Raw genomic sequence first — 13,078 nt, 5'->3', positions numbered from 1 at the left:
CAGAATGAACCTTAAATAATCTATAGAATATCACAAAAATGTCCTGAAAAGTATTTTTCAGGATCCTTCACTGGGACCTATTGAGTCAAAATTTTTAATCTCTTTATTTCTTACGATTTTGATTTTCCAAAAACTCTGGGAAATAGAAGAATTCAGGAATAAGTTCCTTCACATCATATGGGTTGTCCATGAGAGCCTGCCAGGTGGCAGGGATGGAATGGAACTGTCGATCTGCACAGTCAAACCTGCGCGTGGAGATTGACAAGAGAACAGTGAGTATTTAAGGTGATCAACAACAGCCATGAAACAAGCCTTACACTTCTTCATTCATCTTTCTCTTACTGTCTAAAAACACAATTTGGGAGGCACCTGCGTGGCTCAGTCGGTTAAGCGTCTGCCTTTGGCTCAAGTCATGATCCCAGGATCTTGGGATCAAGTCCCACATCGGGCTCCCTGCTCAGCAGTGAGCCTACTTCTCCCTCTCCCGCTCCTCCTGCTTGTGCTCCCTCTCTCTCTCTGTCAAATAAATATATAAAATCTTTTAAATAAAATAAAATAAAATAAAAATAAAAGCACAGTTTGCTTTTCCTTCTTATGATAATCTATCTTTCAAATTTTGTTGCCAGGAACTAAACACTGTCACTTTAATCACTAGTGTCATTTTAGTTAAAAGAGCTGAAAACCAAATCACACTGGAGAAAATTTTCAAGTAATTAAATTAAATATAAACCTAAGAGACTTACAGAAAGGCCCAATTTTTGCTGAGTAAAGTTCATTATAGTAAAGAAAGTTATTTGGATATTTTAGAATCACAGAATTTCAATATCATTATTTATATACATGATTAACAGATCCATAGGAATCCTGCTGATTTGTCCTCTATACATAAATACCTTTACAAACTCTTCTCCTATAAACCAGAGGGTAAGTTAGGGAAATAGTTCTGTGGCTAAAGCTTTTTATATTTTACTTGCATGTACTATTATTTTATTTTTAAGTTCCACGACAGGCCTATGGTAGTTGAAAGAAGCTCAAATAGTCATGTTGCAATTTTATTATACTGTTTTTATGTATTTTCTATTCACAAAAAGCATAACCCCCCCTGTTTCATCTCCCTTGATATTGTTTTCCTGGATTTACTTAGTAATGACTTACCAAATGACATTGATGACTATTTTGACTCTTCTTATGTCTACCAATCTTGGTTTGAGGTGGAGCTGAACTAAGCAGAACTCTGAATTTAATTACAGTCAATGACTGGGTCATTAATAAAGTCTAATGATCATGTATTCAAATTCAAGGAGATAGTTTTAACGGTAGAATTGTTTGTTTGGGTAAGGGAGAACAGCTTTACTGAGATATAATTTACATATAATTCACAATTCAAGGGTTTTCAGTATATTCGTGAGTTGTGCAACAATCGCCACAATCAATTTTAGAACATTTTCATCACTCCAAAAAGAAACCCTGTATCTTATCAGCAGTCACTCTCCATCCACCCTATCTCCACTCTCTGGCAACTACTAATCTACTTTCTGTCTCTATGGATTTGTCTCTTTGGGACACCTCATGTAGATCATACAACAAGTGGCTTTTCATGTCGGGCTTACTACATTTAGCATACTGTTTTTGAGGATCATTCATGTTGCAACATTCTTTTTATCTACTCATGGCCAAATAATATTCCGTTGTATGGATATACCACATTTTATTTATTCCATTATCACATGACAGACATTTGGGTTGTTTTTACTTTTTGGCTACTATAAATAACGCTGCTATGTACACCAGTATTCAAGTTTTTGTGTGAACATATATCTTCAATTATTTTGGATGTATAGCTAGGAGTGGAATTACTAGGTCATATGATAATTTTATGTTTAACCCTTTGAAGAACTGCCAGACTCTTTTCCACAGAGGCTATGGCATTTTTCATCTCCACAGGCAGTACATAAGGGTTCCAGCTTCTCAACATGCTCATCAACACTGGGTATAATCTGTCTTTTTTATTATAGCCATCATTGTAGGTGTGAAGAGGTATCTCAATATGGTTTTGAATTTCCCTGATAACTAATGACACTGAACATCTTTTCATGTTTCTTGGACATGTGTATATCTTCTTTGGAGAAATGTCCATTCAGATCCTTTGCTCAGGTTTTAATTGGGTTATTAGTCTGTTTATTATTGCATTGTAAGGGTTATTGCATTGTAGACTTCTAAATACAAGTCCCTTATCAGATACACAACCCACGAATATTTCCTCCCCCTGAATGGGTTGTCCTTTTCTTGATCTGTCTTTTGAAACACAGAATCTATTTCTGAAGCTTTGTAATAAATCACTTACTGTTAAAATCATTAAAAGCTGAAAAGACCCAGTTATATTTTAATGGGGCGAAAATTACCTGCTATCATGTAAATGTAACATTTAGAGATGGTTAATGTGATCATGGGGACAGAGTCTTTTCTTGAAAGCCAAGGCTTAATGTATTAAAGATAGGAGTAAAGGTTAATTTTGAGAGATAAAAACTATATGCAAAGAGAGTAGAATAGGAAATGTTTGCATAGCTTGATTGGGTGCATAGGAAAGGTGAAATAGTAATGTTAAAGAATAAGACAACATGGAGATAAAATGTGAATAAGTAAGGAGCTAAAAAGGATACATGGAAAACCGAGCATTTCATAAAGAAGTTTCTTTAGGATTATTAGGAAAGTGTGAAACATAGTAAATTATAACTCTGACAGGTAATGTGATAATACAATGGTATCATAGACCTGTGTGGGTTATGTAAGAGCCCCTCATTCCTCCTTCTTATTCTTTAATAAATATTTTAAAGAGGACTACATAGGCATTGGTTAGGTTTAAATCTTTGGTAGATGTCCTGGACCTAGGTCTAAATCAGTTCAAACTCTCAATCTCTGGCAGGTTCCTAAAACCAGTAAGAATCACAAAGCTACACTACATAACAGTAAAAAGGAATTTTCCTTAAAAGGTCATTTGTGTAAGTCAATTGGAGTGGCCCATTCTCAAACTAGTTTGGCTGTTTTTATCTAGAGGTTATTAAATCAATCAAAATCTGAAAGAGGAGAATAAAAAAGATAAGGTCCTTTTATACAGTACATAACATGAAGGCAAAGAGTTTTCAATGCTAACATGTAGTCTTAAGAAAATAGCTTATTTACCCAAAACATACCTTCCACTCTGAAGCTGGATGTGGAGGGTGGTGAATGGTTCTGTACGAATAAGATAGTGCATAACCCCAGCAGAATTTGAGTAGTGAGTACCATAATGAAATTTATCAATAGTGCCCATGGGATCCTCAAAATTTTCATATCTAAAAAAAGAAACTAAACTTTTGTAACCACAACAGTAATATTAACTTAGGAGGACATAAGGTTGTATTGCATTGCTAGAAACATAGTTTTTAAGAAGTTCTTATTAATATTCATTATTTACATATTCATATCATCACACCAAGTTAATAAATGAAAAAATATTATTCATTAATACTTTTCTCTGAACGTAATATCACTAGAAACAGGATTCTGGAAGAGTTTCATATTATGCAATAATACATATTCACTGTAGATAAATTAGAAAACACAGAGAACCAAAAAAGGAGAAACTTAAAATCAAGCACAGAGATAATTAACATTAACACTTTGATGAATATCTGTCACCCTTAATGTATAAGTTAATACACAAATATATTTCAATATAAAATGCTATACATAATATATTGCTCACAACCTATTTTTTCATTTAACAATTTTCTATTTAGGTCTTTCCAAATGACTGAATAGTCTACTTTTTAACAGTATCTGGTATTTATAACAGTAACGTATATGAATGTATGACAATTTAACTATTTCTTTAGTTTTAGATATAAAGGGTTGTTTCCATTTTTCTGCTACTGTAAGCAATGTGATAATGAGACATCCTTTTGTGGCCAAGGTAATGGAAGAAAATATGGAGGATCAGTCAAGAATTCTGGAAATGAATGCCTAACAATTAAAGGAAAAAAAAAGGTAAGATAGGAAGGAGGATAATGGATAGGAAAACCTAAAACAGATAGTAAGGAAAGGATATATATATAGTGATTCTGTAAGCACTACCACTGTGTAATTGTTTTGAATGGTGCTTTGAATACTGACATCTGAATTAGTGGGTATAAAATCGGAATAAGAACAGTTTTTGGAGGAAATAAACAGTAAACTTTTCAAACCAAGACAGTAGTTAGTTCATTGAATTGAGGCCAATTTCCTTTTACTTGTAAATCATTAATATTCAGGGGAATAAAAACTTTCAGGTCAAAGTAATCACATCTATGCAAAAACATATACTATTGAAATTTAAAACAACATTTCCTGTGGAACGGTATTTAAAAAAGCTTGTTTTTTGTTATTGTCAGACAAGTCTGACTAATGGTAGTAATGTAACATATACACAGCAGAATTCCACTTACTAGTGGAATCAAGTATCAAACAGTACAAACAGTCTTAAGGTAGATTTGCAAATAAATGAAAAAAAAAGTACAATCTACTCTCAAATAAATATATGCTGTTTGCAAAATAGTTTTTTGCCCTTATTATTAGAAGTCATAACTGACAAGTCATCCATAATTTCACATGGAGAAAAAGGGAAATTAAGATTATTCTCTTACCTGTCAGCAGCTTGCTTTAAAGAAAAAAAACTGTAAGACATTCATAGGATAGATCATAAATATACAGAATTATAAAAATTCCTTTCCTTATTAAAAGACAGCAAGTTTCTACACATTTCACTATACTTTATTCACACTGTTTGTGAATCATAGGTTAGCATTAATTTTATATCTATGAAAATGTTATATTAAATTAAGGGGTATTTTTGCATGTTAGAGATTAGTAACTCTAAAATACCTGGGAAGAAAAATTACCCTTCGGCATAGACAAGGTGAAAAGAAACTAAACAAAATCAATTTAAATTTGGCAAAGAAGTGAAATAAACTGACTATAGTTAAGATACTTGAGGGAGGGGCGCCTGGGTGGCACAGCAGTTAAGCGTCTGCCTTCGGCTCAGGGCGTGATCCCGGCGTTGTGGGATCGAGCCCCACATCAGGCTCCTCCGCTATGAGCCTGCTTCTTCCTCTCCCACTCCCCCTGCTTGTGTTCCCTCTCTCGCTGGCTGCCTCTATCTCTGTCGAATAAATAATATCTTAAATAATATCTAAAAAAAAAATTAAAAAAGATACTTGAGGGAAACTGATATATTTTCAAGAAGACATAGTGAAGGGATTATCAAATGTAGTTGTGCATTTTAAAAAAGTAAAACTTGGCTGTCCACAGTAGATAGAAATCAATGCAAATTCAAAATACCATCTAAAGTGATGGGTATCTTTCAAAAGGGATAAAAGGCACTTACTTTTCTCGCATGGCTTTGGCATTTTTATCATTAACTACCCCAATTGGTTTGGAAAGATCTCGAAATACAGATGGGTTATTAAGGTCCAACTCTTCTGAAGTATAATCTTGCAAAATCCAGGGAAACTAAAAGAGCCACAATTTACAATTTAGACATTCCTTTCCAGAGAAGCTCCTATTTCCATATGTAAATGTCAAATGCTTATCTAAAGACAAAAAGGGATAATCTTTAAAAATATTTATCCCTGTTTCAAATGTTTATTCATCTTCAGGTCCATAACCAGAAGCATTATTTCTTATAATTCCACTGGAATGTTTTCAGTAAAGTGAAAAAAAAAAGCTTTTATTATTTAATTATTCTTCATGTTTATATACTTTTTGAAGATAGCAGGTAGAAAATATACAAAAGGCAAAAACAGTTTTTGTATCTTTTTTAAAGACGAAAAATAATCATCATACACATACATTTTTGTGTATTATGAAACTGAAAGGCAATCCCATATTTATGAGATTTCTGTAAAACTTACCACAGGATACTGTGCAAGGTCATTATAGGTTCGTCCTGCCATTGTATTTATTTGAATGAGGTAGTCAAAATTTGATATCTCTCTGTTCACCCATTTCTAGATAGTACAAGAGCAAAATCAAAATTACCTTAAATTTTTAATAGTTAGTAACTATTACTAATAGTACTAACATAATCTTTTGTTCCCATTATCTTGATCATCTTACTAATCAAAGGAATAGGGCTTTAAAAAAGGGTTAAATCGATACACTTTTCCTAAATTTCCTTCCTTTTAAAAATTGGTCTTTAGAAAAGGAAGAGAAAATTAAATTTTTTTAAAAGAGATTTTACTGATTTATTTGACAGAGACACAGCGAGAGAGGGAACATAAGCAGGGGGAGTGGGAGAGGGAGAAGCAGGATTCCTGCTGAGCAGGGAGCCCGATGTGGGGCTCGAACCCAGGACCCTGGGAACATGACCTGAGCTGAAGGCAGATGCCTAACGACTGAGCCACCCAGGCACCCCAAATAGTTTTTTTTAAAGAATTTATTTCTTTATTGTCAGAGAGAGAGAGAGCATAAGCAGAAGGTGAGGCAGGCAGAGGGACAGGAAGAAGCAGACTCCCTGCTGAGCAAGGAGCCCAATGTGGGACTCGATCCCAGGCCCCTGGGATCATGACCTGAGCCAAAGGCAGACACTTAACCAACTAAACCACCCAGGCATCCCAAGAAAGAGAAAATCAAACATAAATCTTTTATTATAGTAAAAAAAAATCATAAGAATTTTTTCCAACTAAGTTATTTTATTTAAATATCTTAAAATGTCAATTTTAAGACTGACCAACATCGAAAATTTTGTTATACACTGAAATTTTCAGAAGTGCACATATGAAAAAAAAAATCCTAATGCACTAAAATGATCTATAAATTTTAAATAAATACTATCTTAACTATTCTCAGAGAACTGTCTTGCTAGAGCAACACATGAGATTTTGCTACATTAGATACAAAATTTTCTAAAGAAAAATAATCACTATTTTCTTTTAATCACTACCCTGTTAATTACTCTACACAGTATGGGTATGCACAAGAATTTTGCTGACAGATTAACATTCACCTTTAAGTTTACTGTTTGCCTTAAGCAAAAGATATATTTATGGGCCACTAGAGACTATGGACTCTAGGAACCAAACTGAGGGCTTCAGAGGGAAGTGGGGTGGGGGATCGGGATAGGCCGGTGATGGGTATTAAGGAGGGCACATATTGCATGGTGCACTGGGTGTTATACACAAGCAATGAATCATGGAACACTACATAAAAACTAATAATATACTGTATGGTGACTAACATAACATAATAAAAAGTTAGAAAAATAAAAAGATATACTTATGGGAATGGTGCAAAATGAATCTATGGGGCGCCTGGGTGGCTCAGTTGGTTAAACGTCTGTCTTTGGCTCAGGTCATGATCCCAGCATCCTGGGATTGAGCCCCACATCTGCTCAGTGGGACTCTGCTTCTCCCTCTCCCTCTCCCCCTGCCCCCCGCCCCCAATTGTGCTCTCTCTCTCTCGTTCTACTCTCTCTCTCAAATAAAAGCTTAAAAAAAAAGAAATGAATCTCTCTATATAGATTTTATAGAAAGCCCAATTATAATTATTCTTCAGTGCTAACTTCAGAATACTTTAATGAATAAAGTTTATTCCACAAAAAAACAGGAAATGTACTCCATTAAATAATGCTTATTCCATAAGCAATACAAAAGAATTGCTGATAGCTTTTGAACAAGAGCAACACTTAAGATTATGATTAAAGCATATGTAAGAGGCAGGAGAGAGTCAGGAGGCAGAGACCTGAATGAAGAGACTACTGACAGTCCTGGAAAGCAAAAAAAACAATGGCCTTTCCTTGGATGTTGGTAGCAGAAATTCAAGATATACTGGGATACAGGTGAGGATATAATATACAAGAGCATTAATTAGATGTGGCTAATAGATGAAATGATTTTTTTTTGCTGTTTTCCCCCACGGGGGTCTTTTGTATTTTCCCACTTTTTACCTCATGCATATATTAATTTTATTATTAGAAAAACCCAACAAACCCACCTGTTATATTTTAAAAAGATAAAATTATTAAATTAGAAGAATTCATAAGATATGCCCATGAACCAAATGGTATGGGAGCTGGAGGACAGGAACCGTGTTAGTGAAACAGAAATATTCAAAGATAGGGGCGCTTGGGTGGCACAGCGGTTAAGCGTCTGCCTTCGGCTCAGGGCGTGATCCCGGTGTTATGGGATCGAGCCCCACATCAGGCTTCTCCGCTATGAGCCTGCTTCTTCCTCTCCCACTCCCCCTGCTTGTGTTCCCTCTCTCGCTGGCTGTCTATCTCTGTCAAATAAATAAATAAAATCTTAAAACAAAAACAAAAACAAAGATAATTCAAAAGATCAATTTGAATGAAAGAATGGTTGTAATAACCAAAATAAAATAATCAGAAGAGGAAGTTTTTGACAAAAGCCTGAAATATAATATGAACATTAAAGCAGTGACTGAAAATTTCCTACCTGTGTCAATCCTGATGCTCTGAATAATTCCTGTGGTGATCTGGTTCCATAACTATTTGGAGAATGAAGTGACAACAGTCTGCTATATACTTTGTTTCTAACCTATAAAAAAACAGCATTTTATAGTTTAAAAATTGATCAAGGCAAACTGGGATTATAGCTTTTATAATTGCTTTATTGAAATATAACTCACATACCACAAAATTTACCCTTTTGTAGTATACAGTTCAGTGGGCTTTTTTTGGTATATTCACCGAGCTTTGCAACCATAAACATTATCTAACTCTGGAATATTTTCATCATCCTTGAAAGAAACTTCATACTCACTAGCCATCACCCCCTCAATTCTCACTCCCTCTCATCCCCCTGATAACCACTGATCTACTTTCTGCCTCTACAAATTTGCCTATTCTGGACACCTCTCATAAATAGAGGATTATGTTTTAACTACTCTACCAGGTTTGGTGAAGTCAAGCCATCTATTTTTTGAAAAAGTTATAGTGTATAATGGAATGATCAGCAGATACTGAATCAGAAAATCAGCTTGAGTCCAGTTCAAATTTAGTCCTGTCATTTACTAATCATACTGGAAAATCAATTAATTTACTGAGTCTCATTTGTACATTAACCATAATAATCTCTACCCTTACAGTTTTCTGAATTCTTCAAGGCTATACAAATGTAAAGTAATAAAATTCATTTTTGAACTTCAGTTTCCTCATCTGTAAAAAAGGAGTAACAGAATTTGCCACAGTGAATCTGAGGGTTGTTATGAAGATCAGAACCATATACAAATGCGCTTTAAAAACTACAAAGTTATACAAATGTACAGTATTCAACAGGAGCATGGTTGGTTTAATTACATAACATACCTTCCTAAAAAATACAAGTTTCATATATTCCTAAGGGGAAATTTTATTTTTAATAGTAAAAAAAGTATCCTTTTGTAAAAATACAGAAATGCCCTTTAAACGTCTGAACAAAATCATCTATAAGTAAACCTGGATCCCACAAATGAACAGAAACTTAGTTACTGGCTGTGCTAATCCAGATCCTCTCAGAAGTAGATGAAAAAAAATAGAATTGAATATTCAAGGATTTTATTAGGAGAGATGGCTGTGACAGAAAATGAAGAGAGAGCTAGGCAAGACAGGGAGAGCTATCAGAAAGTGATGCAAGTCTGACCCTAAGTGAGTAACAGAGGGAAGGAAGGTTGGGGGCAAGCATCCCAAGTAACGTGCTGAAGATACACAGTTATTGCTGGAGTTAGTTATCTAGACTCAGGTAATCTGGTTTCGGGGGTAATCTCTTAAACCACGTACACTATTCAAGAATTTACTCTATTCCCGAAAGAAGTACCTGCTCCATTATTATTTAACTGAACCAAACCCATTTCATAAATCCTGTCATATCATATATATTGCATATTATTTCACAACTGGATACCGCGAGGCGTCTGTTGGCTGATACCCAATATTCTACTGATTTATCTACTCATACATAAAAACTGAAAACAAGCACCCTAAAAATGCTCAAACGTAAATCCCAACAAAATTCATTTACTATTTAGCTCCTAAGGCATATATTTTTTCCTCTAATATTTTGATTTCACAAATGAGTAGATTCCAAAGTTTCACTATAGCTTACCAGCTGGAAAATTACTTCAAGCTAACACTGTGGGGCTTCCAGAAAGGTAGCATCTTACATACCTCTTTTTTGAAATTGAGAAAGTAGTTGGATTGGTCAACATGAAAAATCTCAAGAGCTGACCTCCTTAAATTGTAACGCCGCAGGTGAATCTCTCGAACTTGAGAATGAGGCCACTTGAAATCAAACCCCACTCCTGAAAACAGAAGAAATCTTGTGACCAAGGTACCATATGAAGTTACTCATATTATGCAGAAAATACCTATTTCCTGACAAAAGTAGCACTTGGGGAAAAGGAATTAAATTTCTGTTTCGCAGAAATCATTTGTTAAAATTAGTGGATGTTTACATGGTTTTATTTATTTTTATTTTATTTTTTTGAGAGAGAGTGCGTGTGCACATGCGTGCAAGGGGGGAAGTGGCAGAGGGAGGGGGAAAGAGAGAATCTTAAGCAGTCTCCACATCTAGCATGGATCTGACTTGGGGCTCAATCTCAAAACCCTGAGATCATGACCAAAGCTGAAATCAAGAGTAGGATGCTCAAGTGTCTGAGTCACCCAGGAGCCCCTATATGGTTTAAAACTTTAAAAAAATTCTATAGCTATTCCATTTCCTTCTCATGAGAACAGAGAATAATCCTGATTATTATATCTCAAAAACTTTTTCCTTTTCTCTTTATATCAGCATTTTAGATGTAAATATCCTTTTTGTTTTCAGATAAAGGATTAGCTGAGAAGCTGATGGAAATAAATGTACAAATAAAATTAAGATTGCATTTTATAACAAGTTTACAGCAATCTCCTCTCACCAAACCTTTTACAAAACATTAACAAAAAAAGCATTCCCTTTAATACACTGTTGAATAATAAATTGAATCAAATATTGACTTTCCAGTTTCTCCTTTTAGATGACTGACCACAATTTCAGTCCTATCTTATTGTTTTCTTCTCATTAATGATGGATAAACTGGATACTTAACTATTGAACAACAGAAATTATTCCCCCAGAACTCCTCACCATCTTCTTTTTCAATGCTGCAATCATAGAAGTAAATGTGTTGAGTAGTGATTTCTAATCTGCCAGGAATCACATCAATTATAGTAATGAGTTCACAGTCTTCCGACAACACCAATTTTTCTTTTTGATCCTGTTCTTCTTTCTCATCACTGTAAAAAAAAAAAAAAAAAAAAAAAATCAACCAAACAAAAACCACCCAACAATGTATTCTGTGTAAATGGAAAAGGGTATCAAGAAAGCATATTTGAATTACCTAAAAAAAATTTCACGGCATATTAAATTACTTACTGCCCAAATGTCATTGCCTAATAACTCAGTTTCCAAAAAAAACTTTTACATTTTAACTGTATGTGACCCATTAAAACAAAATATTGTGAATTTTTAAGACTACTGGCAGAGAACAAATCAAACATGCAGCAATACCAGTCACGTGATTTTAGTTATATTCAGAAGACATGAATTGAGCCAGGGAATATATGAATCTCTGAATAAAGGACTGCATCATTAGTGATATTTTATAAATAATTATCAGAAGCACTAATTAGGATTGATTCTTAAACTGTAAAATGAGACTTTTCGAGAGTAACTAAATCTAGGTAATATACCCTGACAGGGGGACTGGGGATGACACAAAGAGCTACTATTGCAATACCTTACTTAGGGTGAAGTCACCTTGTATTAAGAGAACTGTTATACTTTATTTTTATTGGAGAAGATAACTGGGAAAGGTGAGTCTTCTGGTGGTTTAGGTGACTTCTGACTGCCAAATACAGAAATGGGAACTCCTTCCACTCACATCTGCCCCATTTCCAGGATAGCAATGAGTAAGTCTAATTTTGTTTTTCCCCCGGTGGAGTTCCAGCAGGAAGCTCTACAAGTATCACCAACCTAACTGGTGACAAAAAAAAATTAAAAAATTAAGAATGTTTTCCTAAACAGTGAAATTCCAATATTTACAGTGATGAAATAGAGAAATAAGTGACTTAAAAGAGTAAACAGCCTGAGGGTTATTTATATTTTATAAAATAAAGGGTTTGGTTTTTTTAGCTTGTAATTAATGAAACTAACATATCCATTGAATTCACTAGTCATTAAAACGAGAAAATAAAATCCCTATTAAAAGGCTGACTAAATAATCTACCAAAAATAGCACCCTATATAACTAACCCTACTCAGTTCCTTGAAAATTATCAAGGAAATCTTAAAAATTATTAAAATTATATGAACTTATTTACGTTAACAAAGTATACTATTGAACCTGGTCAATTTGTAATACCAACATAAGTTCCAAAGAAATAGATGCCAAGTTTATAATCCATTAAAAAAGTGATGTTCAGAATAAATTATATATTTGGGTCTTAATTACTCATTCTTGGCTGAAGGTGAAGCTTTACAACAGAAAGTAAAAGGGCAGATGTGTAAATCACGGAATTTGAACACATCCCCTAAAGCACACACAGTTCCACTGGCAAAGAATGGCACTCTTCTGGAAAAAGGGGTTTAAATACAACCAACTAACTGATTATTGGCTGACCACCACGCTATACTAACTTTAAAAGGCCAGGCTTCTTTTAAAAACAAACCTTTGGTTAAAAACAAGACAAAGTAAAACAAAAACCCAATGAGTACAGACATCGCTGGCAACACGCAGCAGGTAAGACATACTTCACAGAATTAGTCCAGGAAAGTCACTAAACAAAAATATCAGAATAACTGCCATCAAGGAGGGAATCAGAAGCCAGAGTGGTTACAATTTATTATTTAAAATGCACGGTTTTCATTAAAATTATGAGACATACAAAAAAAAAGTAAAAGTATGGGCCATACAAACAAAAGCTGTAAAAAGAAACTGTCATTGGGGGACCTCAGATGTTCAACTAAGCATACAAAAACTGTAAAGTAGCAATCATAAATACATTAAAAGAACTAAAAGAAACTATGCTTAA

The 13,078-nt window shown here is 34.3% G+C and overlaps 1 protein-coding gene across 7 annotated transcripts in view; it reads right to left on the bottom strand.

Annotated features, from left to right (window-relative positions):
* Window positions 1–13,078, bottom strand: part of NBEAL1 (neurobeachin like 1) — a 190,214-nt gene that overhangs the window by 46,611 nt on the left and 130,525 nt on the right. For all 7 annotated transcript variants that reach the window (XR_008956279.1, XM_044381252.3, XM_057304148.1 and 4 more), the window contains 7 exons: window positions 11,133–11,281; window positions 10,178–10,311; window positions 8,469–8,570; window positions 5,928–6,023; window positions 5,402–5,526; window positions 3,192–3,332; window positions 115–245 (listed from right to left, as the gene is read on the bottom strand). Coding sequence is in view for 6 of the 7 variants with exons in the window: in XM_044381252.3 (XP_044237187.2) it covers window positions 115–245; window positions 3,192–3,332; window positions 5,402–5,526; window positions 5,928–6,023; window positions 8,469–8,570; window positions 10,178–10,311; window positions 11,133–11,281 (878 nt within the window). In the remaining variant the exon portion in view is untranslated. The remainder of the gene's footprint in view (window positions 1–114; window positions 246–3,191; window positions 3,333–5,401; window positions 5,527–5,927; window positions 6,024–8,468; window positions 8,571–10,177; window positions 10,312–11,132; window positions 11,282–13,078) is intronic.

This window comes from Ursus arctos, unplaced genomic scaffold (genome assembly GCF_023065955.2).
Source record: "Ursus arctos isolate Adak ecotype North America unplaced genomic scaffold, UrsArc2.0 scaffold_1, whole genome shotgun sequence".
NCBI lineage: Eukaryota > Metazoa > Chordata > Mammalia > Carnivora > Ursidae > Ursus > Ursus arctos.
This window is presented reverse-complemented; position numbering and strand designations above follow the sequence as displayed.